The 27,769-nt window shown below is 33.0% G+C and overlaps 1 protein-coding gene across 1 annotated transcript in view; it reads right to left on the bottom strand.

Moving 5' to 3' along the window:
- Nucleotides 1-27,769, bottom strand: part of LOC144633393 (tafazzin-like) — a 33,041-nt gene that overhangs the window by 2,856 nt on the left and 2,416 nt on the right. The window contains exons 3-7 of the mRNA XM_078492270.1: nt 6,973-7,021; nt 6,137-6,203; nt 5,195-5,213; nt 3,946-4,026; nt 748-789 (exon numbers count right to left, since the gene is read on the bottom strand). Coding sequence (XP_078348396.1) covers nt 748-789; nt 3,946-4,026; nt 5,195-5,213; nt 6,137-6,203; nt 6,973-7,021 — 258 coding nt within the window. The remainder of the gene's footprint in view (nt 1-747; nt 790-3,945; nt 4,027-5,194; nt 5,214-6,136; nt 6,204-6,972; nt 7,022-27,769) is intronic.

Genomic DNA, 27,769 nt, shown 5'->3' with positions numbered 1-27,769 from the left:
AGGCTTGAGCAGTGGTTAAGCAGTGGGGGTACTCCCATATGTGGCCTATATAGGTATGTGCCGCGGGATAGGGTATAGTTTTTGAGGTTCTCGGCTCTTAAATAGGGAATCATTTTTGCTCCTTTTGGCACTGTGTTCCCGGTGTGATATTAAGATAGGGTATCTAAATTCTATCAGCTAAAATAAACGCCCAGCTAAACGAAAAAAAGGTATTTTAAAACTGAACTTCCTGTTCAAGTATAAGTAAAGCGATTTTATAAAGATTTGTGTTTTGCCGTGCGCGGTTAGCCGTTATTTGGGTCGTCACGGAACGCTTCTCCTCCCCTTGAATAGGGTGTCATTTTTCACTTTTGGGCCTTAAAAAGGGTATCAAATTTCGCTTTCTTTATCCTTTAATAGGGTGAGGGTTTAAGAACCTTCGTGGCACACCCCTATCTGAAATTTATGTTAGTACCCCCCCCCACCCCCCGGGATTTTATCATCCATAAGGATTGGATTTTAAAAATTTCGCTTAGCTGTTTGCAGTGTTCCTGTTTAGCATTTGTTAGTTCAAATAAAATTATATTACAATAAATGAAACGGTGAATCATGACGATGCAAATCATGCTTAGGCTATCTTTTCATGGTGTGGGAAATTTATACGACGGGTAGAAGAATTGGGGACCTAAATCATGTTCTGTAGAAGAGGAAATATCACCATTCTAACTGGTAACAACTAAATAGTAACTTATAACTATAGACACTTACCCCATTTAAGCCTCTTGATAGCATCATTGACATTTATAGCACCTAAAATAAAAAAAAGTACCATGATCGAAGATAAAATAACTACTGTGCAATTTTGTTACGCAAAAATTCAGATTAAGAACAGCTGTTTAGCTGGTAATCTAGGTTTTTGTGCAATATTTTAATTATTAAGAGAAATGTTAATGTAGTTGTCATGCTTGTGGGACAGAGAAAAAGATCTGAGTTCCTTATGGGCATCAAACACACGATCGCCCTTCTATTACTCCAGAGTGACTGTGTCTAGGAGATTCATCGTGAGATTAATTTTGATTATTCCATGCATTTGTATGTTCTTATACCCAGTTTGCATTTGGAACATGTGAAAGAAAAACATAATTCATGTAATTATGTAGGCAAAGCTAAGATATGAGCAAGCTAAGATATTTGGCCATAAGCATACGTAGCAACAAAAGCATACAAGGCATTATGGTTGACGGACAAGAGATTAAATTGGGCATTTTTGCTGACGATCTGACTGCATTTCTATTGAATGACGAGTCTCTTTCTAAACTTCTCGAGCTTCTAGATAACTTTGGAAATTGCTCCGGCCTGAAAGTTAATAATGACAAATCAGAGATAATGCTGCTTGGAAATTGCACTCATTCTTTACTAAATCACAACCTTTTCAAAAATTTAAAAATAAAATCTTCCATTAAAATTCTTGGGATACACTTTACTTATGATTATCGCGCTAAACAGAAGCTAAACTTTGACGGCTTGATTAAATCAATAAAGGAGAAGTTAAGAATATGGAGATGGAGAGATCTTACCATCATCGGTAGGATTCAGATTGTAAAAACGTTTATTATTCCAATCATTTTATATCGTGCAAGCATGATTTGTTTAGATAAAGAATTCATAAATGAGGCCAACAAAATCATCTTCGACTTTATTTGGAAGGGAAGAGATAAAGTGAAACGCTTAGCGCTTGTTAGCGACATCGAAGATGGTGGACTCAAAGCTCCGCACTTGGATTCTATTATTAAAACTCAAAGGATACTATGCTGTAAACGTCTCGCGAGTGAATACCCATGCAGTTGGAAAACTATTTTGCTGCATTATCTTAAACCAGTAGGCGGTAAATTTATTTTATGTTGCGACTTTGATGTCAAACTTTTGCCCATCAAGCTACCAATTTTTTACGAGGAATGCCTAAAAAACTTTGCAGAATGCTCCGCAGCAAGGAAAGAGCGTTTTCACTTAGACTGTTCGGAAATTATTCTTTGGAATAACAAAGCTATCTGTATTGAAGGCAAATCTGTGTATAATCACAGCCTAGCAAATATCGGTATCATCAGAATAAAGAATCTCATTACTGAAAACAATAAGCTCATAACGGTACACATGCTGCGGGAACTTAACATTTCTCCGCTTGATGCATTTAAACTTCTTTGTGTGATCGAAGCTCTTCCAGATGAATGGCGAAAGTCCTTAAAAACTTGCAAATATACTGCTATTGAACCTTTACCCTACAAAATGTGGTTCAGCTAACTTTAAACGGGCAAAATGTTTTAATAAGCTAGGCTGTTTCAAAGACGATTTACAAAGAAATCCGAGATAGAATCATTATTCCACCGACTGCTCAATTCAAATACAACCGCTTATTCGAAAATAACGACCTTGATTGGAATAAAATATATAGTTTACCTCATCGTGTCACATTGGAAACAAAATTGCGTGAGTTCCAATACAAACTCAACAGATGTCTTGCATCGAACGCTTTTCTCAACAAAATTGGCCTTATTCCTTCCCCAGCCTGTTCGTTTTGTGGAGAAGCGGACGAATCACTCGAACACATTTTTGTAACTTGCCATTACATCAAGAAATTTTGGGAGAGGTTATAAAATGGCTTGAAGATCGAGCAATTCAGATTGACTCTCTATCCTACAAAGAAATAATGCTAGGCATCATCGATGCTCAGGAAAATTTGTTTGTAAACCATATTTTGTTGATTGCGAAGAAATACATATACTCTTGTATATGATAAGATTAAACCTTCCGTCCTTCCAGCAATAAATGGTCTACTTATCTCAAGAAATGGGGCAAGTACAAAGAAATGTAATAATTGATAAAATAGTTTTCTTCCTCATACTGCGTCCTTAAGCAATTTCTATTCGCTTTGTCATTCAATATTGTAAATAGGTTTACCTGCTCTAAAAAGCACGTGTTTGTATGTTTCCTTAACGTATGTTTTGTAAGAAATCTTAATGTATTACAGAGTGTTCATTTTGAATCAATTTATTTACAGCATGCAATTGAGAAAAAAAAATAAGCCTCATTCCAATATTGTAAAAGATTTCTTGTATCCGTAGTGTTTGTTTTTGTAAGTTAGTTATTTCCTAGAGTGTATTTGTCAGTAGTATTGAATATGAAATAAAAAAAATAAAATACAAAAAAAAAAGATATGAGCAGTAAGATTTAACTCGTGCAGTTTGTGGCGTGATAGAGATCTGCAAAATAGGCACACCACCAAAGGGGAGGTAGGAAGTTAGAAAACTGGATATGCAGTGCAATCCTGATTATCAAACTTTTCGATAACTCAAGCCTAAAACTTGTCATTTCCCTTGAGTTTGCTTCACTAAGTCAACCACTGCAATTTTACACCTGATCTCTTGAACTCCTGATTTCTCGAACCAGTTTTTGTTTCCCTTGGAGGTTTGAGAAATCAGGCTTCCACAGATTGTAACTTAAACTGTTGCAAACTTGAAGAAAAACTTTTTAAGCAAATGAAAGTTCATCGTAGTAATGTACTCAACTTAAGCAGTTGAGAAAAACAAGCGTGAAAAAATTCAGGCTTGAACGGGAATCGAACCCATGACCTCTGCGATACTAGTGCAGCGCTCTAACCAACTGAGCTATCAAGCCAACTGGGAGCTGGTCACTTGTGAGTTCGTAATATACCCGTGGATGGCAAGCGTGGTCCCTGCAGGGGTAGACCTGTAATTCGCTGGGGTTCTTGAAGCAATATCATTATTGGACATATATATAGGCAAGTTTAAATTTTGGACTTTTTCAGAGCCTTTCAGAGCATTACAATTTCAACGTATGATACTTAGTTTTCTGAACAAAGAACTTTTTTTATAACTTTACTCAACCTGCAGGTTTCTGGGGTGTGCCTATAAGTTTATAAGTTGCTCTGATGTTTTAAAGGTCAGTTACCTTCAGGGAAGACATGAACCCACTGTCCTTTATTTAACTGTTCTATTGCAACATCCACTCCTTGCTGATAAACACCATCACCTGATTATGAACAACATTATCATAACAAGTCCAACAAGTCCACAAAGTCCACAATCAATGGAATTCACTAAATCACTGCAATTTTTCTTTACACTGTACTGTTGTACTGCTGGTAAATTTAAACATTTCTTCTAAGCTAGAACTCTTTTGATTTAGGTTGTTTAATGAACATTTATTTAGAACAATATTGCATCCTGAATGTTTTTTGTTCTCATCAATAAGGAAAGTGTTATATACTTTGTAATTACTGAGACCAGTTAGGCGTTTAAATAGAAGGCTATTAATTACATCAGAAACTCATAAGGGCTGAAAGGTGTAACACGCATTCACAACATTTAAATATTCAGTTTTGCCAAGTACCATAATTATTTGGAAACACGAAGAGCTTGTACACAAATGCGCTATTAACGTAATGACACATGCAACAATATTTTGGGTTTGCAGTGAGTTACTTGAATTCCGACCTAAACGTTGTAAAAAGAAATTCATTAAGCCTATCCAAGTAATGTTCTCCAGACTACTTAACGACAATAAAACAGGAGAATTAAACCAAATTCAACTTTATTCAACCAAGCTTGTTCAAAAACAAGATTACGCAATCAACCGTGAGCTAGCACATGCTGTGAATTTAATCCAAATATTACAATTTTGATTGGTTAATTTTTTTCCCTGATTTTCCAAACATGGTACTTAATGGCAACGAATATGCAAATGCTTTGTATGTACAATGCGAATCATTGGGAGTTTTACGTTTCAAACCTTAAGGGTTTCTGATGACATCTAGCAGGCACTTTGCTGGAAGGAACATTGACCTTATTGAGGCAAGTGCACTAGAATATAGATTGAGTGGTACAGGTTCAAGCCCTGGCCGGGGTCTTTGTGTTGTACAAGAGGGGGCAAGACACTGTAACTTATTTCACAGTTACCGGCAAATTTAATGGGAGTAACCAGGACTAGGATAGACTAGCATCTCATCCAGAAGAGACGAGCAGAAATAACACTCTTTTACAGTCAGCAGGATAAGCCCCAGCACGTACTGTGCCTATGGGTCACTTCAATGGCCTGATACACTCTGACTTTTCCGCCTTACCTTGTAACTTGACATGAATCTATAGTCAACAATTCTGTTACAATTCCAAATAAGAAACAAAATAAAAGAATGACTCACCTCTGACAACAGGAATTGCCTGAAATAAATAAATTAAAATCCGTATGGTGACCAAGCTCAAACTAAATTTGCAAATCTGATCAGGGTCAGAATTCTCCATACAGTTAATACCGTCGCTTGCATCTAAGCCTGAACGTGTGCCGCTAAAACATAATCTAATTGGATATTAAACATGGCATGACTGGTCATCAAACATTTGAAATTTGGCAGACCGCAACGGCAACTGTCATGCCAAAAGTTCAACACATTCCAGTTTCAAAATGGCAGAAAGATTGGATATAGACTGAGACTTCTTCGGAAAAATTGATCCTGATCTGTGTTGATATGCATTGCAGGTTCACTTGAATCACTTTTAGTGAAAAGTTTCACCAGCTGTACTCAGTGTTTATGGTGAGCATTTTGAGTGCAAAAGTCCACGTTATGCTCTGCTGAACTTCTGATCAAATGTTCAATACTCAATTAGATCATCTTTTAGTGGCTCGTTTACAGTCTTCGATGCAAGCCATGGTACTGTTTTGCCACATTCTCTGCTTAAGACTATGATTTTGGCTTTTAATTTGTAATTTTTTTACATGCAAGTTCACTGTTGCAAATGAACAAGGTGCCCATGTCCACCAAGGATTGAAAGAAAATGGACTGAATGATCTCTCTTGTCACATCTGCCATTGCAATAATACTTATGCCATCATTTAAAGGTAGATATAGCCACCACTACAGGGATATGCGAAGTACATACGATTGGTTCCTATTTAATTGGTTATGATTTTTCATGCAAAAGCATTTTGTAACTGTTACAGCCAGTCAAAGATTTAGCACTGAACGTCATTAAATCTGGCACCTTGATATCATATATAAGCATGCAAGTCTTTTCTGACACTCTGGGGCTATGCCATAAACAACAAGTCTTTATAAAGTTAATACATAAGTCATTATTCACCATACCTTTGCCCTGCTAAAAAACGAAGAGCGAAGAGGTGTTGAAAACAGCAGCTCGCGTGCACCAAGAGTCCTGTAATGAAAACCAAACAAAAAACAGACAGTAAGAAATCAAGAAAGTCATAAATCTCAGATATATTATATATTATATTATAATTATATCATATAATATATAATATTGATTATCTGTAAATACAGTTTTTAACAAAAAAGTTAAAGCACTACAAAAAAGACTAGTTTATTAATGAATACCACGAGCATATTTTGGGCATGAACCAAAAAACAACATTCAGGAGTCAAAATCAATCACTCCAGAGAGCGAAAATATTAAGTTGAAATTATGAATTGGTCATACATTTTAATCATGTTCTCAGGGCATGTTACTTTAGCAGGGCCTAATGTTAATAATAAAATAATGAGGTCCACTATCAGAGTTATTATGGAACTGAATTGAGCTACAAATCAAGTAATGTCTGTGTTATTATTTTCAACTGTCTGCTCTGATAGTCATTGTGCAAGGCAAATGACTCGGTCAGGGTCTCAGGGAACAGGTCTTTGGAGTTCGAAAACCCTGACATTTTTGGTCTCAAGCTTAGACAAAAATGGTAATACTTGTTCCTCAAAACCCTAAGAAAACAGTGATGTCCTAGAGCTCTCTCTTAGAGCCGCGCCCCTCTGTAGTTGGACATAGAGCTTTGGAGCGCTAAAGCCCTTTGCATCTCTTATGGGTGATAAAGGCTAGGCAAGCTTGCTAGTGCTTTTACTTCTTACACAACTATTTAATGCAATGCTGATTTTAGAAACCTGCCGAGCACTGTTTGAACAAATGAATGACTACTCACCATCTGACCTTTTTACGTGTGTTTAGGACACTTCTCATTTTCATAAGTCCTACAATAGTTGAAAAAAACAAATGCTAGCTACTGATTTATAATTTCGGCTTCATTCCCACATTAATGGTCTTGTGCCCCCTGGAGGTGTTTTGTTAAGGGTTCATGTGCCACTATGTTTGGCTTGTAAAATTAATGTTTTGAAGTGTTACAGTCAAATTAAAACAGCTCAAGCATTCCTATCAAGGGTGAATTAATGAATTTGATTTCATTCTTTGCTTCAATATTCCATTCTTGAATTGAATATTTCAATGTTCACATGGCAACTAAATTCACAACTCAAATGTTGATTGGATTGTTGTCTGGCTCATGCAACAGGCACATCAGATTAGTCAGCTGCCAAATGTCACACATGTATGGTGTTTTCTCATCATTTTGTTCTTCACTTGCTTTTTTTGAACCCTATGATAATACGAAAAGAACGGCAAGATATTTTGGTGCACTGAAAAGGCACAAAAATACTACCGGCAGAAGAAAAAGTGGGAAAAATGTCATTGACCCATTTTATGCAAATTAGGGAACCTTTTCAAATTCTCACACGTCTGTTGCATGAAGCCAGAGATAAAGATTTAACGATATTGGAGTTTTTCCAAACCCAAATGAAGGTAGCAAATACTTTTAATGTTCCCCCTCCCGGTTATGAAATTTCCCAACCATCTCCAGTTATGAATGCAACCTTGTACTCAGGGTCTTCATTCCCCTTGACCAGTGATTGATAAACAAGCGACCCTGGAATGTACTGCAGGCTCTCTATATGGGGGCAATGTGAATCTCTTTCTTTGAGTGCTGAAGGCGCGATGCCGCAGTTGAATTGCACATGCCTAGCTTTCAAAAGCATGACTCAACAAACCCCTTGGTGTTTTACCTCATGAGGGGACGCAGGCGGTGTCAACTGTAAGTACTTCAGAGGAATGCTAGGATATTATCCTAGCATTCCTAACATACCTCACACCAGGTTCCTTCGCTTGAGCCGCGAAAGGTGTCATAATCTGTTTCGCTGTCAAAAACATTATTTAATCTAATGAAGACCAGAAAAGATGATCATAATACCGTCGACAGTAGTAATGTACTACACTCTGAGGCAAATTTGCCTTAGAGATGTAGTACATCACTAATTCCAGTGCTGGATACAAAATATGGGACAAAAATGGATTCAAATGTTGGAATCAAATATTAGAATCAAAAACTGAATTTTTGCGCTGGATTACAAGCGGAGCGTTTCATAGTATTTTATTTATAAAATGCATGAAACTTATGATCAAATATAATAAAATATTATATTTGCTCCTTATCTTAACAACTGACACAAGCCTGTAAAACCAAGCCTGAAAAAAACTTCTTATACTCTTTTTAAAAAATTTTGGAAGTGCGTTTAAATCAAGCTATGGATTCTAGCTATGGATTCTAGCGGAGCTTTTCTTTTTTATTTTATAAAATAAAATAAAAGAGAAATCTTGTTCATATAAAATCTTATTTTATATGATCAATTATATTTATTTGTTTGTGGCATTTGGCTTAATATAGTTCTTATATTCTTTTTTTTATTTTTTATGCGTGATTATATGCTATTATTTTCATGTATCATATCTAAAAAGCTTAGAAGACCGTTATCTATTTTGATATCAGTGGAATTTCCACTTAAATTGCCTAATTTGTCTAGTGTTGCTTGTTTTGCCAATTGCCAAATAACACCACCTGTTTGTTTTTGTACGATGTTTTTACTTAATTTGATGTCAACCCCTTTTTTCATTTCTTTGTGTTTATTGAACCTTTTCTTTGTTGTCGTATTGACCATAAGTATATCAATACCATTGAACTGGTCACTAGGAATATGAATGGATAATGCTTCTTTGTTCTTATAAGCATTTCTTATACTTCGTTTTTGCTCCGGTGATAATTCAACTTGAATCTCGTGCAATTCAATCATGTATTATACTATACTATAATAATATATTTTATTTTTATGTGAATTTAGTGTGTTTAAATACCGTAGAATTCCGGTTATAAGCCCTGGGCTTATACAACTTCGTAAGGGGTTTTGGGTGGGCTTATAAGCGGAGGGGCTTATATCCGGGAGGGCTTTTAAGCAGAATGAAAAAATCGTTTCGAAAAGAGCCACGGGAGTGTTGATCGAAATACCTTTTTTTAGTTAAAAACGCATAATAAAGCAACATTTAGCCCTGTTCAATAGAGGGGGGCTTATATCCGGGGGGGCTTATAATCGGATGTAATTTTTTGTTTCGAGACAGATGGGCCTATAAGCGGGGGGGCTTATAAGCGGGGGGGCTTATAATCGGAATTTTACGGTATGTTGTAAATCCTTGATTGGTATCCAACTATTAAATTCATCACTATAACCTTTCCACTTCACTAAAGCTTGTTTCTTCTTATAGTTCCGCCGAATTACTTTATCAATACGAAATACTTCTTGTTTTGCTTTCAATAGTTCGGACTCGTAAAAGCTACCTTGTATTTCTTCATTATTCAAATCTTTTAATTTATAAGTTATTGGATTAGTGTATTGGATCTTATCAACGATGAATATCTCTTCTGACCAATTAGGAGTATAGCCTTTGTCGAACACCTTTCGTTTATATTTAGATATTCGGACCTTATCACCAACCTTAAATTTGGGTTTTGCTGATAATGGCTCCATATCACCGTATAGGTTAAGATATACAATTCCTTGATTCTTTTTCTTTGAAGCTTCTATGGGTGTCATTTTGATAGAGCTATGTTTTGTATTATTATATTCTTTTACTATTTTTGGTAGCATTTCAAGATACTGTGTATTACCTTGAATAGTAAACTGTTTGTACATTTTATTTTTTAAAGTTCTATTAAATCTCTCAATAACAACAGCTTTACCTTCATTAAAAGTGGAATACATGTTAATATCATTTTGCTTTAGCCATTCCTTGAATGTTTTGTTATAAAATTCAGATCCCTTATCGACCCAGACATATTCAGGTTTACGCTTGTCATTAATGACAATATTGTTGAAAGCGTTAGTTATTGATGCACCTTTCTTATCTTTCAATTGTATAGCCCAAGCGAATTTACTGAATACGTCAATTATAGTCAATAGATATTTATAACCTTTATTCCATTTTGAAAGTTTATCCATAAAAACTAAATCAGCAGACCATATGTCGTCAATTCCATTTGATATTACTCTTCTAGTTTTAAATTTTCGTCTGATTGGTTTATGTAACTCATCGGCTAATTGTTGAGACCAATCATTTTTACTCAACGCCGTTTTCCGTTTTTTGGCTTCTTTTTTTTTATACCCAATCCGATTTTTCTTTTACTAGCGATTAAAGCTTGTACCCCTGTTGTTCCCCACGGACGGTCTTTAAATGGTATTTTTGATATTCTCTTAAGCATAAGATCATCTGCCTTATGTTTATCAGCTAGTGATTTTGAATTACTGTAGTCAATATCATGCTGTTGACATATGCTATCAAGATTGTTTATTGGATTTTTATATTTAGGATCGTTAGAAGCTAATCTTTCTTCTAATTTAGTACCAGGTCCACAATAATTGTACTTTTTTCCTGTAGGTGTTCTCATATGTAATTCTCCAAGTTTTGATAAGTGTTTTTGAATATCAATGCCAGAACCTCTCATGTCATATTCAATAGCAGAAGGGGGCTTACGCTTTGAAATAGCACCTCCTTTAATAAATTTACTCTTATTCTTCCTGCATATTTGACAAACTGATTTTTCCATAAGCCGACCATTTTTAGCTTTTACCTTTTTAGAGTTTAATGATTTGGTTTGTTTTTTACACGATAGACAATACGATTGGCACATTATATATATTGATTAGATATTTTATCGCAATAATGATTTATCCATTTTCCATTTTTATACTCACTGAAATTGCATTTGGGGTCGAGATTTTCATTTTTATATGCTCCAGCAGGCTTCCAAAAATTAGATGTCTGAATCCCGCTTTTTTTATTAAATATACCTTTAGCAAAGTCACCGCGCCAATATTTTTTAAATAAATCCTTATCACCACCGGTAATACCCATTATGAAGCTTGCAACGTCTTGTGATTGTTTGAACCCTGGTATCTTTTCGCCCACCTTTTTGTTAATCGTTTCACCAACTCCTTGCCCCTTTTTCTCACTGACAAATTTGGTTTTAATGATTTTGCATTCTAAGCAAACGCAACGCAACATAAGTCTTCCGTTCTTTGATCTTACATATTGTTCAGAATTAGGTACACAATTTGTTATTTTTCTTTGTTTCACACAATACGATTTCATATATAATATGATTACATATTTTTGAAATAATTGCTTATAAAACGTTCATTGTACATTGTGTCAGTCATTGATAATTGCATTAATATATCATGATACTCTCTATCATAAACCAATGCTTGATGCAAGAAATAAATACAATAATAGCCACAAAGCACTGATTTTATATGTTGATAATCTGTGTTGTTATACATTATTTCTTTAATGCCATCTTGTTCAGCCCGTTGTTAAAATTCATCGGTATATGGCATGCCAAATGAATCAAAGTACCACAATGTTTCTTTTTTATGACCAGGAACACAGGCAACCCAGTGGCTACCAACACCTTCATAGCTGTCTAAATTAATGATACATGGGCTATGTTTTTTAGGCATGTGTTCATCTCTGCTGTATATCCCTGTAATATTAATATTTAAATACTTACACCATCTCATTAGATCATTGTTACTTAGAGCTTTTTTGATAAATGTAGGTTTTTTTACTTTTTTTTTGGTTTCAAGATCTTTTTTTTGGAAGCACCAATCCACCTGTTCTAAGAAATTTATCATATTCACCCCAAGAACCGATGAATGGTGGCGGTCTGTAAGATAATGCATCTCTCTTATTTGGTAGTTTGATTTTACCACCGTTTTTTGATCTTTGTTTCCTAATGTTTGGTGATGGATAATAAGGGTATTCTATTTGCATACCGGACCCTCCTTTATCAGGAGTGACTTGTATTCCTTTTCCAATTACCTTTCGCATTTTACTTATTTGTGCTTTAGATAAACTCAATGTAATGCCTTTACCTTCACTTTTTACTTTATTATGCCGTGTTATTTGTCTTTTTGTAAGGTATAACTCAGTATTACCCTTCTTTTTTATCTGATTCTTGTTAATTAATAAACTGATTTCACTTGAATTTTTGATTGCTCTGGCAAGCTTTTTTATTTGACCTTCTGAAAGAGGAATATATGTTGAAATATATTTTGTGCTCATAGTCTTGCTCTATATATAATAGTGTTAGATTAAATATTACATAAAAATAAGTTCATTTCCAATTTTGTCAATTACAATTTTTTCTTCATAAAGAACTACAGCGTATATCATATAATCGTCAGTAGCTTGTACATTCAATCTGTAATGAAACAATAACTGTTTTGGATCATCAGTAACTGATTCCTTATGATTTCGTAAATCAAAATATATTATCGGAAATAATTCAGAGTAATTCTGTAAATTTAACTGCACTCCTGTATTATAGTCAGAGGTTCTGTATGCATATTCAAGAATGTCATTATATAATCTTGGTTTGTAATCACAATCATACTCTAGTTCTGGAGTAAAAAACGAAGTACCAAGTTGCAAACGGCAAGTGGAAAGTTTACATGCATCATCACCCGCATTTATTTTAAAAGTATCAAAAATAAAGGGATTTTGTAATTCATTATTTGACTTGTTTCTTTGCAGATAAACAAAAACATGCTTTGGATTTTTAATAGCAGGAGTAATTTGATATATTCCGGATATTGCTGTTGTTGGTGATGAATGCTTAATAAACTCTCTTAAATATGTCCATTTTGTTGCTGTTAAAAAACTACTATTCACTAATTTTTGTCCTGCTGATGTAAAGTTCAAACGTGGTAACCATAACTGAAAATCTAAAACAACATATCGTGTTTCATCACCCCCAACTCTGTAAATAAACTCTCTATCATCATTTAGTGTTATGTTTAGTTCGATTTGCATAGGTGGTATCATTTTATCTCGTAGTTCTTGAAAAATGGAAAACCTATTCAACGGAATACAAGTATATACGTCTTTTGATTCTGCGCACAATTCAGCTCTTTTAATAGCACCTACTTTTGGAGCTTCACTCATATCATCCTCTAATACTGCTCTATCGTCGAGATACCAATTAAAATTGGTGGCAACTGTACGACTGAAGTCATCAGAAAATTCAAGCAATCCTTTTACAAAAGAAATTTTATGTAGGTCATTACCATCATATACTTTTTTACCTGAGGAAGTTATCATAATGTGATTTATAATACTGGTACTATCATTTATCGTTGAGGTTAAAACAGGGGTAGCTAAAACATTGGCGATAATATTTGCTCCATCTGCTTTTTTCTGAAGTTTGTATTTGACGATAAAGTATCCGTTATACCAATCGAACCATGAAGAGCGATCGGTCATATTGAATATATACCCTGTTTTTTCCTGATATAAGCCATTTGCCGGCTGAATAATAGGTGTTTGCAGATTGAATCTGAGATAATCAACTTTTTCAACATTTTCTATGCTTCTGAAACTCATTTATATTATTAGATTATATAATTTACTTCAATTGTGCTAATCGTTTCAAAATAAGATCCCCAGCTTTTTCACTTCTATTTAACACGGTTTTTAAACTTTTCTTTTGTGCTTTGATTATTGGTGATTTATTGATATCTTTTATCATTTTTTTAGAATATTGTCCGATATTTGATAAATCATTAGTTATTAAACCTGATCCTTTATGGCGATATTGATAAAAACCTTTTTTAGGGTTATAAAATTTTGACCATTCGTATACTCGATTCATTTTATATTATTAGTTTAGATTAATTCACCTCTTTGATAACGATATGAAACGCCGTATCGATTTCATTTAAATCAATGGGACGATTATATACGAATCGGTTATATATATTCGAATTGAATCAATGCTATTTTTATTAATTGGAGAAAATTTCAATCTTCTCGGTTCAAGAGTGAAAGGAAATGACCTACGAATTCCTTGTGCTATAATACTAAAACAAAATAAAACGTCTCTTGATTCATCTGTCAAGGATCTTTTAGTCAAATCGCAATGAATACATATCATATCAACGCTCCTTGTTAAATCAGGTATTTTGTCACTTATATTACTCCCTGAAGTTAAAATTTTCTTTTCAAAACCCAGAATCAAATTAAAGTCTGATACAGATAGATCTAATTCATAATTTTGCTTTATGGTTATTATTGTTCTAAATAATGATAAATCAAACGTAACTAAAAATGGATAATCATCACCATCTTTACTAGTTGTATTTTTTAAAAAAGTATCAATGTCTGTATATGAAAACATTCCATTAGGAAATTCAATATTTTTAAAACTTGTATCACTACCAACGGTTTTTCGATATCTTATTTTATTGTTACCGAATGAGGCTGAAAGGTTATACCACGAATATGTCATACTGATTATTTCGTCTAGTGCCATTTCATAATTTTTATTTGGATCTAGGAATAAAGGCTGGTCGAGATAAATTGTAAAATCATGTGCTTTCTGATTATAATTATTGGCTTGTCTTTTCGCCCTGAATGAACTAAGTATCAAATGTTTTTCCATTATATATTTAATTTAGATAAAATAGTTGTTATAAATTTTTTCATATAGACGCTTTGTAATTCTTTTCACTCTTAACAGTTCATCCAATATTGTAATACCTTGGTTTTTTAATTCATAACTCGTATTCCCAGCGTTAATGCTTCCGCAAATTATATCCAATTTTTTAATAAGTTTTTCAGGGTCTCTGTAATAAATAGCCTTATAATTATAGGCTAGACCACTGCCTTCCCACTCATCTTCTCTATCAGAATCAGGCGCTGTCTCCCTCCTAATACCCTCTATCTTATCAAATAATGCTTTTTCTATAGCTGGTTTTTTCTTATATTTACTTTTACGGGGGGTCTTTTTTAATTTTTTTGATTTTTCCTGTAAATCCAAAGCTGAGAAAGGAATCCGTTTGTACTCCATACGTTGTATTTTTTGCTTAGTTAATAACAACTGGTTTTCAATATTGTTAATTTGTTTTGTAAAATCTTCATCTATTTCCAACAGGTCATTATATGATTTTCCTTTGTATTTACCAGATTTGATCATATTTTTACCACTTTTCTTTAGTTTGCCTAATAAAACACTTACCTGACGCCTTTCTTCGGCGAGAGATTCTCTTTGACGATCTAACTCCTTTTGATCAGCACTTGTATCCCATTTTTTTCTCTTTCGTTCTATTGGGGGTGGTAAATCAAAATCAGGCATTTCATCTTCATCTTCTGTTTGAGCTTCATCAATGGCTGGCGGTGGATCAAAATCGGGCATTTCATATTCATCTTCATCTTCATCAATTGGAAATTCTGGAAGAGGGTCAAGCTCTTTTAACCCTTTATTATTCAACTTTTTAGTTGCTTCAATTTGTGTATCGAGACGAGATGTTACTGGTTTAAACATTTTTGTAAATTTGATTTGTCCTAATTCATCTGCCAATTTTGAAGACATTATTTGATTATTAATATTCTTGATTTGATTTTCAACTTCTTCTTTTTGATTAGCAATTTTTTGCCAAGCTAATAGACTCATTTATATATATTAGTGTAGATTATTATCAATCTTTCATCAGTCTTCCAGAAGTCTTTCATCAGTCTTTCATCAGTCTTCCAGAAGTCTTTCATCGGTCTTTCATCAGTCTTTCATCAGTCTTTCATCAGTCTTCCAGAAGTCTTTCATATTATATAATTAAATAATATAAATGAAGATACCAAATTATGACTGTAAAGACGAAATGGTCTCAAACTTTAGGCAACTATACGATTTTATGCCAAATCAATGTTTTCGGATGCTGTTTTGCGCTCCGAGTAATATGGGAAAGACTAATACTTTAATGCATATGATTTACAATTTATTATATTTCGATAAAATATATTTATATGCAAAAAATTTAGACCAGTCTAAATACCAAAATCTTATCAATGTGTTCCAACCAATAAGCGATGAAGCTGGTTATAACATTATTGAAGCTAGTAACGACCAAATAATTCCTGTTTCTAAACTAAATGATGATAATCAAAAGCTCGTGATATTTGACGATTATGTTTGTGATAAAAATCAAAAACCATTAATCGATTATTTTATACAAGGGAGACATAAAAACTGTAGCGTGATATATTTGTCTCAAAGCTATTTTAAAACGAAAAAAGACATAAGACTGAACTGTTCGCATTTCTGTATTTACGAATTCCCAAGTGCTAATGAGAGGGCACTGATATGCCGTGAAAACAGTATTCCAAAAGAGCTATACGAGCAAGCAACTAAAGACCCATTCAGCTTTTTATATATTGATAAACCACGTAAATTCATAACAAAAAATTTCGATGAGAAGATTTAATCTAACATATTAACAGAAAATGGGGTACATTAATGACGAAAATGATTTTATGCATACCAAATATTCTCAAAGTGCAAAACCTGCAATTGGTTTTAAACTGACAGCTTCTGGTGATTATGATATGGACAAGAAGAAAATATTCGGTCTAAAAACTCAGGATGACGTAGCCTTTGATGCCGATCTAGATACCTACGCCAAGGATTTAGGGAGTGCTGTCAATAAACGGTATGTTAACCAATTTTTAATGAAAAAAAAAACAGTGACGAAACACATTTTGATTGCGTAGGTTTATCACTTCAAAATACTGAAGATTATTACGATGGGTTATATAATGACCGTTCAATACCGAATGTCAAATACGTGAATTTACAAGACAATAAGTTAAGATCAGAGCTAAATAACAAACTCACTGACAAAGCCGATCTTAGTACCAATAATGAACAAACGTTTAACAGCATAATAAATGTACCGAATTTCGATCAAGGCTATAGTAATATGTCTAACGTTATGAATAAAAGGTATATTGACTCAAGAGATGCGCTTAAAGCTGATAAAACATATGCCGATAGTACTTTTTTGACAAAACAGACAGGTGGAATTCTAGTCCAATCTCTTCAGAGCAAGGCAGACAAATCGTACGCTGATGATACTTTTTTAACTAAGAAAACAGGAGGTGTCTTAGCTCAAAAAATCCAATACGTGCTTGATCATACGAGTGAATCACACGTTAGTCCAATTGATCAAAAAAATGTATTCGATAAAATTATGACAGATCAATACAATCAACTGTCTGAAGAAAATGACATTAAACTTGGTGACACAATTGAGCATCCAAATCCTGTTCATCAAATCAATAAAAAGGTGATAGATGCAAAATTACTTCTTGATAGTTCGAAAAATTACTACTCAAGCAGATTAGGTATCAACATGTACTCATATGAAATCGATCATTACACGATGATAATTGAAATATTTTATCCAACAGAAATTGACAAAAATACCATCGATATCGATGCCGTCTCATTATTAGACACCGTAAATAAAACAACTACACGAACTCATGATGATTATTCCAGAACTCTAGTACAAATTAATAAATATCAGCAACATCCCAACAACTATTTGTATATCGATATCGTCTTAAAAATGAAGTCTGGATACTCATATGTCCAAAAATTGCAAACATACCTCGTTATTTATGGGATTAAGAGCTTTCAAAGTAACGTTGATCCCACTATATACGATCAAATATATTATATAGCTAATGATCAAATTGTTTTCAATACACCAATCAATATGAATACACAGGCTATTTATGGTATTGCAGAAGGTACTACTGATGATCAAGCTGTTAATTATAAACAGTTGGTAAGTCAAATCAATATTCTCAAAACAACTCTTGGAAATCAGATTAAATTATTACAGTCCAAGAGTTTTTATAGTGAAATATTTGAGTACTATTTCGATCTAACGGATGCCTCTAAATTCATAATGTCAGATAGCAACGGAGCTGTTGTTTCTGGATTAATTGGTAATCTCGTATTTAATACGACCAAAATGTTAGAAGATTTTAATCCAAATATGGGGTTTATGAATGATTTTGAAATTAATTTAAATGAAAATATCACTGAATCCAATGACTGGACTATATATATGGCATTTAAATATGACTATAAGCCCAGTGATAATAAAAGGATTAAAATTGAATTTATCGATGGTGATAGCTTTAGTTTTCCGTGGGTTAAAGTGGAGCATAATAAGCTATTTCTCGATTATGATCTAGATTCATATACAGAGCAAATTAGAGATGGTTATATAGGTAAATATATGAATCTCTGGTATACAAAGATACAGGATCAATTTAGAATCGCTGTTTGCAATAATGTTATGAGTATTGATCAAACATTTTCTGGGTTTAATATCAATACATCTAGCATTAAAATTTCTTCAGATTACTTTGTACAAAGAATCGGTTTTAGTAACACAGCAATGTCAGTGAATAGTCGAGAGTATCACAAAGTCCAATTTTTAGATAAAACAATGGGTATATTCTTCGAATAAATTATCTAACTCCAACGATTTTATCTAATTAAATTATATGAAAACAGTGAAATTGGTTAGCAATATTATTGATTCTATTGAGAGATTAATTCAAAACATAAGGAAGCTGTATTACACAATAAAGAACAAGCGCAATGCTAAAATGACAAAATGATAAAACAAAAAAATCATATATAACTAATATATATGACTAAACATCGAAAATGCATATTTACATGGAACCATGTATCAAGCGAACTGACTGAAGAACAAATTATAGAATTGAAAGCTTATTATCAAACATATCATCGAAAATGTTGGGCTTATAAGCAGGCTGTTAAACGTTTCAAAAAATGGAAATTATTAGGGAATTCATTGTCTATTCTCTTTGCATCCGGCTCCCTTGCATCAAGTATTGCTACAGGAGGTATTAGTTTGGTTGCAATTAGTACAATAGCGCTTTTAATACAAGGCTGGATGCATCATCAAAATCTCGATTTAAAAATTCAAAATTGTTTATATGCATCACAATCCTATATGCATATACTTAACACACTAAAATTTATTTTGCGAACGGGTGAATTCGACCTATCCAATATCCTAATAACGATGAAAAACACCGATGACTACATAAGTGATAACAGCCCGATTATAGATAAGTATATGGTAAAATATGATAAAATTTTTACTTTATAAGGCGCAATATCTCTGCATTTTTCAATTCTAAAATATTTGCCCAATACCGATCATTAAAAGCTCGCGTTTTTTTTGATTCAGTAACACAGATGAAATTGTATGGTATACCGAGCATTTTAAACAGCTGTCTTATAATATATTTCGTTGAGATCATCCTCTTTCTTCTTTTATTTATAGATGGAAGAATAGTATCGATCTCATGAAACACTTTGTAAATCTTATCGCGATGATTATGAGACAATTGAACTCCATTTTTAATACATAAATCGTTTAAAACATTCTCAATATGGTATTTACGATGATAGATGCTTTTACGCCATATTTTGTGTCTGTTCTCGTAAAAATCGAAATACTCATTGTAATAAATAGAACCATGAACCAAACCGCAATTAATACAAACATTAATACCGTTTTGATTTGACATATCCTGCTTACTACAGCATGGCTCAACATCCTTGTTACCTTCTATCAATAGTTGATCGCATAAAGGGCATATAGTTTCTTTTAAAATTTTTAATTCATCGTGGATTTCAGAATTACAAACCATTATATATATAACACACATAACTTCACGGCACAGCTGTTTTTGGCAGTAAATTTTAGAGTAAACTTTTTGAGTAAACTTTTTGAGTAAACTTTACTCAAAAAGTTTATATATAAAAAACTTTTTACTTGTTGAAATATGATTGGTCAAAAGAAATCACGCCAGATTAAAAAACCTGCTGACGCGTCAGCAGGTTTTTTCGGTCAATGGTTTAGTCATTAATTATTTATAACTTATGGCTAAAACCGTAAACTGAATAATTATGTATTTAATGTTATATAACACATTCTATATATATTAATAAAGAAAATAATTATCTGTTTATATCTAAACGTACTATAAAAAACATATAAAGAATTATATACATAGTATATAATAAATGGGACGAAATAAAAAATACGATAATGAAGAAGACAGACAAAACGCTATTACTAAATCAAAAACGAAATACATGCTTAATAAGCCTTGGTATTGTGATATTTGTGAATATCACAGTTGCCTTGCAGGAAAATGGAGTCATATGATGACCAAAAAGCATATTAAAAATGCTGTTATTAAAACTCTTGAAGATGATGATCGGTTTAATATTATACCTGATGAATAACATATAAAGAAAAATTATATAATTATATATTGTATAGCACAGTATATATGAATTGCTGTTATCTGTTGCCTTAGGTGACCAAAAATATATTTATTTCTGGTTATCTTTTAAACACACCAAAAATCTAAAAAATTATTTTTTACTATAGATACTTAAAGAAATGGTAATTCTATATAGTACACAAAAAATGACACAAAAAAATATCTCAACCAATATTAATATGGACGAATCTGATCTCAACAATCTATCTAAAACCGAGCTTATAAAACTCATTTTATCACTAAAAGCCGAACCAAAAGCACACGAGCACAAAAAGGTCGAGCATAAAGCACACGAGCCCCAGAAGCCGAATAAAAGCCCCACCCCCTCGCGTAAAATACCAAAAAAGAAGACATACCAATCTCATTCAAACACTCCTAAACCAATAACAAAAACCCATAATACTCTTAAACAACTATCAAAAAGTTACCTGAGTGATGCAAAGGCACTAGGCTATACATGGATAGATCTTGTAAAAAACTCAACAAGGAAAAAAGTAATCAATAAAATTCAAAAATATAAGACCGATAAGACCTTAAACAGGACACTCAATGAATTTAATTTCGATGACAGTATTTTTGATTCAACATCCAATGACCAACCTCTATTCAAAATAACGGAAATCGGAAATACAGCGAATAAAAAATTCAATGCTTATACCAATGAATTCAAAATAAATGTACGAAAAAATTTCATAAACAATAAAAATGATGTTTTCAGTGTATTTGAAAAAATGGTTGAAATGGCAATAAATAAAAGGCAGTTAAAAGGTAATGATAGATTCAGATTGGTAATTTCAAATGATGAATTAGATCATCCTATCTCAACAAAATTGTTAAAAGTTTCTGATTTCAAGTTAAATCAACTTTCAGATGTAATCAATACGTTGGAGTATAAAGAAATAGATTTAGAAAATTGCAAAATAATTATTCAATCTGTTAAAATGCCTAGTGGTAAAGGTCGATTACATTTATCAAAACAAACAGTTAATAGAAAGCAATGTATTATCACAATCAAAAATGATGACACAATATGTTTAGCAAGGGGAATTGTTACAGCTTATGCTAATTTACACCCTGAGAATTACACTACAACTCAGTTGAAAGATGGCTTTAATAAATCACGGAAACTACAAGAAATTCAAGCCAAAGAACTTCATAATAATGCAAATGTTGAAATTAACGAGTATGGCAATACTTTAGAAGATGTAAATACCTTTGCATCGTATTTAGATATTGAGATTAACATTATCGATTCTGAGCAGTTTAATGAAATCATATATACAGCTAATAATGGTAAAATTGACAAAATTTATTTATACAAAACACGGAATCATTTTGATGTCATAAAATCAATGACAGCTTTTCTAAATGTAGCATATTACTGTCATAGTTGCAAAAAAGCTTATACAAGACGTGATAAACACAAATGCCCCCAAAAATGCCTTTCTTGCTTCAAATATTTCCCAAACGGAGATAAATGTGACGGCAAAGACATTACATGTAAGCAATGCAATCGTGTATTTCATGGTGACAGCTGTTTCAAAAACCATACAAGAAATCGATCTAAAAAAGATGGTGATGAATCAGTATGTAGCAGTGTAGCAAAATGTTCAAAATGCAATCAAATAATACTAAAACCTTATATTAAAATACATAAATGTGGTTTCAAAATGTGTAATAATTGCAATAAATATTGTGAAAGCAAACATAAATGTTTCATGAAAAAAATCAAATGCAATGGAGGAAATTGTATAAAAGATAGCAAAAAACCTTGCAGATCAAATAAAAGCATTCCTAAAAAAGATTATTGCCACTCATGTAGAACATATAATGAAAATTATTTATTTTTTGATTTCGAATGTGTACAAAGTACTGGGTTACACGAAGTTAATTTAGCTATCTGTCATGATTTCAACGGTAATGAATCAATCTTCAATGATATTAATAGTTTTTGTAATGGAATTTTAAATGAAAAATATAAAGGATACACCCTTCTAGCTCATAATAGCAAAGGGTACGATTCCCATTTTATTCTCAAATGGTGTATAGATAATGGATTCAAACCTTATTGCATTTACAATGGTTCAAAAATTATGATGATGGAGATCACACAATTAAGAATCAAGATAATCGACAGCTTAAATTTTATTCAGCAACCATTATCATCGTTTCCTAAAACGTTTGGTTTAAACGAGCTGAAAAAAGGATATTTCCCACATTATTTCAACAAAATTTGTAATCAAAACTATATAGGAAAAATACCTTCTAAAAAGCATTATGGGTATAATCAAATGAAAACCCATGATAGACAAAAATTTTTACAATGGTATAATGATCGTGTTAATGAAAATTATGTTTTCGATTTCAAAAAAGAATTAATTGAATACTGTAGGTCAGATGTTGATATATTAAGAAGGTGTATGTTAAAATTCAGGCAAGATTTCATTAAAGAGGAAAATATTGACCCATTAAAATACACCACAATTGCTGGGGTGTGCATGACTATTTTCAGAGGTAATTATATGCCAAAAGATACTATAGCTGTGGTTGATAATGTTGTTCAAACAGAAAACCATAGTGCAGTCAGTATTGCATGGCTTGATTACATAAGTAAGAAAAATAAAATTAAAATTCAACATGCCTTGGAAGGTGGTGAAAAAGTTATCAAATGCAACAATAACAAATTAAAAGTAGATGGTTTTTGTGCATCTACAAATACTATTTATGAATTTCAAGGTTGCTTCTGGCATGGATGCCCAGATTGCTACAAGGCTGATGTTATCAATAATAAGAATCAAAGTGATATGGGTACTTTGTATAATAAAACACAAGATAAAAACAAAAAAATAACAACTACTGGTTACAATCTTATTGAAATGTGGGAATGTAAATTAAAAAAGGATAAAAGTTTTCAGAAATATTATAAAAATGATTGGTATAGAGAAGTGGTTGGGCAACTAAACCCTAGAGATGCTTTCTTTGGTGGTCGAACAAATGCTACAAAGCTACTTTATAAATTCAAAGATGATGAATACGGAAAATACGTAGATTTTTGCTCCTTATATCCCACTGTCCAGTTCTATAAAAAATACCCCATTGGACACCCTATAAAAATTATATCACCAGAAAAATACGATAAAAAATGGTATGGACTAATAAAATGTAAAATTTTGGCACCAAGAGAACTATACCATCCTGTTCTGCCTCAAAAAATAAAATGTGAAAAAGCTGAAAAGCTAATGTTCCCTCTGTGTATATCATGTGCAAAAACAAAGCAACAAGAAAGATGCCAACATAATGAAAATGAACGATCATTCATAGGCACATGGACAACCGATGAAGTCAACAAAGCCATTGAAAAAGGGTATAGAATTACAAAAATATATGAAGTTTGGCATTTTGAAAACTCATCCGACAATCTATTCAAGGGATATATAAAAAAATTTATGAAACTCAAACTTGAATCAACGAAATATAATTTTAAAAATAACAATGACGAGATGAATTTCAGAAATAAAGTCAAAAAGAATTTAGATATTGATTTAGGTGAATTAAATGAAAATTCAGGTTTACGAGCCATTGCAAAAATGTGTTTAAACTCACTTTGGGGGAAATTTGGTCAACGAAATAACATGAATCAGTGCAAATACGTAACTGATATAAATGAATTTTACCAAGTAGTTCTAGATGACACAATAGATAATTTAAACATGAATTTCATAAATGAAGAAATGGTGCAAATGAGCTACACTTACAAAGATCAGTTTGTTGATAATAGCTATAATACGAATATATACATTGCATGTTTCACGACCAGCAGTGCACGGTTAATGTTGTATGAAAAGCTAGACTATTTAAATAAACAGGTATTATATTTTGATACCGATAGTATTATATATATTGAGTCCAAAAATAGTAATGTAATCGAGACAGGTGACATGTTAGGTGATTTAACAGATGAGTTAGACGGTGATGTTATAAAAGGTACCTTCGTAAGCGGTGGCCCTAAAAACTACAGTTTCATATATGGCGATAATAAACAGAAATGTGTTATTAAAGGTTTTTCCCTTAATCATGAAAATTCACAAATACTAAATCACACAAATATGATTAAGATGGTTAAGGGCGATTTTAAAGAACTCACATTAGTAAATGAAAATAAGATAACCAGACAGAATAAACAAATTGTTAACAAATATGAGGAAAAGGTATACAGCTTTGGATATGACAAGCGCGCAATAAAACACATATCGGATAGCTGTATAGAAACATATCCTTATGGATATTAAAGACAAACTCATCTGTTTATCCTAGGTTATAATCTTAGGTTTTGATTTTCATTATGTCAACGAGGTTTGTTTTAAACGCACTAAGATGCAAGATTTTTAAAAAAGAGTATAAGAGATTCATGAAAAAACGCATAAAAATAAAAACATACACTATATATATAGATAAATGACAAACATGAAAATAAACATGGAAAATTTAAAGAAAATATGTTTCAAAGCAAATACATTCAAAAATATGTCTGATGACGCAATAAACAAACTGAAGTATATCGTAACATTAAAAGAATTATCAAAACTCGGAGATTTGGTATATGAAAATTTAGACACTTTAGTATATTTAGATAAAAAACTAAAAGAAGATAGGCATTGCAAGGCATTAACAAAATTATTAAATAAAGAAAATGAAACAAGCAAATACCTATGTAACATTTACAATGATTTAAACAGTGTATTAGCCGACCTTGAAAAAGAAAAAATGAATTCAAAAATAACAAAAATCATAATCGTTTTAGAAGACAATTCACAACAGATATTCAGTACAAGAGATTTACCATGATAATAAAAACAGCATAAAACTCGGCTTCGCTTGGTTTTCCAGATTGATATTTCAGTTATGATATCAAGGCTTGTTTAAACGCACTATTAATGATATAAGAAATTAATATATTGTGTTATTAATATATAACAATGGATGTTTTGGAATGATAATATTGTTAATGCCCGATACCAGAGATGGTTTACCAAAGAAGACAAAATGAAAGCTATAAGGCGCACAAAAGCCCGTTATATGCGAAATACACGATGGTTTTGTGAGCAATGTAAAAAAGAGTACAGTATGGGTAGCAAGTGGACCCATATAAGGCAATCCCATTCGAACGCAGTATAAAAAAAGTTTAAAAAAGAGTATAAGAAGTTTTTTTTACAGGCTTGGTTTTCTAGGGTTTGAATCCATTTTATGTAATAAATGCCACAAACAAATAAATATAATTGATCATATAAAATAAAATTTTATATGAACAAGATTTTCTCTTTTATTTTATTTTATAAAATAAAAAAGAAAAGCTCCGCTAGAATCCATAGCTTGAATCCATAGCTAGAATCCATAGCTAGAATCCATAGCTTGATTTAAACGCACTTCCAAAATTTTTTAAAAAGAGTATAAGAAGTTTTTTTCAGGCTTGGTTTTACAGGCTTGTGTCAGTTGTTAAGATAAGGAGCAAATATAATATTTTATTATATTTGATCATAAGTTTCATGCATTTTATAAATAAAATACTATGAAACGCTCCGCTTGTAATCCAGCGCAAAAATTCAGTTTTTGATTCTAATATTTGATTCCAACATTTGAATCCATTTTTGTCCCATATTTTGTATCCAGCACTGGAATTAGTGATGTACTACATCTCTAAGGCAAATTTGCCTCAGAGTGTAGTACATTACTACTGTCGACTAATAATGTTGTGATGTTGTGATAACAGCGCGCTGTGATTTCGAGTTTTTAAAATGTTGTCGATGTACCTCGGAAAAAATCGGAGAAACAAGGAACAAGTTTTAAAGATGATTATTGAAGAAAGCGTGAAAATAAACAAATTTTTAAACTAACAACGAAAATGCACAGCACATTTTATAATACCGGGGAGTCTGTTAATAAAATACAGCCGGACTGCTGTATCAGTACATGTTATTCGATTTTCCTGTTCGAGCCTATCAAAAAACTATATAATTTTCGAACTGACGAGCGCATATTATAGCCGCAAGTAACTTACCAAACTGAATTAGCTGCATAATGAGCGGCCGACAATAATAGAAAGGAATTTTCCTATGTTTTTTTTTAAGGCCAAAACAGTTTAATTCTTGAACTGCGAGAGTAGCGGCCTTTTGCGTACCTGACTCGTACTGGTAACAGGCCCGTAAAATTACGAAACTGAATCTTAAAGCTGTATCGAAGCAAAGCCTTCAGAAGAAAAAGGCATCCAATGGAAAACAATGCTAAATAACGCCGCACTGTTTCCATTTTCAGCATTTTGTACAATGTACAAGTGTTGCGGCAAGCATATGTGTGCAGCCGTCTTCAATAGAAACATGCACATAAAATTATTTTTTGCAGTTGTTCCATGACATGGCTGCACCATGTACCACCTAACAGACAAAAAAAAAAGGTTGCCAGCTAATGATTAGTTACTCTTGATTATGTATTCCATTGGGAGAACAGACTTAAAAGTATATATTGTGGCTCGATGATAAGTATCTCCGTGTTGCGGTCTAAACTATATGACCCACCAGTTGAAGGAAAGAACATTAAAACAATTTTAAAGCGTAGAAGTATTAGAATTGCAGGTTACATCGGACTGTATGAGGCGTGCCGCCCGCCAGCTCCGATGAAGAAAATATTAAAAGGCAGTGCAGTATTAGAATTACAGGTTACATCGGACTGTATGAGGCGCGCCGCCCGCCAGCTCCGATGGAGAAAATATTTTAAAGTGGTGCAGTATTAGAATTGCAGGTTACATCGGACTGTATGAGGCGCGCCGCCCGCCAGCTCCGATGGAGAAAATAGAATTGAGCAGAATTAGAATTGCAGGTTACATCGGACTGTATGAGGCGCGCCGCCCGCCAGCTCCGATGGAGAAAATAGAATTGAGCAGAATTAGAATTGCAGGTTACATCGGACTGTATGAGGCGCGCCGCCTGCCAGCTCCGATGGAGAAAATAAAATTGAGCAGAATTAGAATTGCAGGTTACATCGGACTGTATGAGGCGCGCCGCCCGCCAGCTCCGATGGAGAAAATAGAATTGAGCAGAATTAGAATTGCAGGTTACATCGGACTGTATGAGGCGCGCCGCCCGCCAGCTCCGATGGAGAAAATATAATTGAGCAGAATTAGAATTGAAGGTTACATCGGACTGTATGAGGCGCGCCGCCCGCCAGCTCCGATGGAGAAAATAGAATTGAGCAGAATTAGAATTGCAGGTTACATCGGACTGTATGAGGCGCGCCGCCTGCCAGCTCCGATGGAGAAAATAAAATTGAGCAGAATTAGAATTGCAGGTTACATCGGACTGTATGAGGCGCGCCGCCCGCCAGCTCCG

Source organism: Oculina patagonica, chromosome 12, assembly GCF_052425735.1.
Source record: "Oculina patagonica isolate OP01 chromosome 12, crgOcupat, whole genome shotgun sequence".
Taxonomy (NCBI): domain Eukaryota; kingdom Metazoa; phylum Cnidaria; class Anthozoa; order Scleractinia; family Oculinidae; genus Oculina; species Oculina patagonica.
The sequence above is the reverse complement of the archived record's forward strand: the minus strand, read 5'-3'. Positions and strand labels throughout refer to the sequence as shown.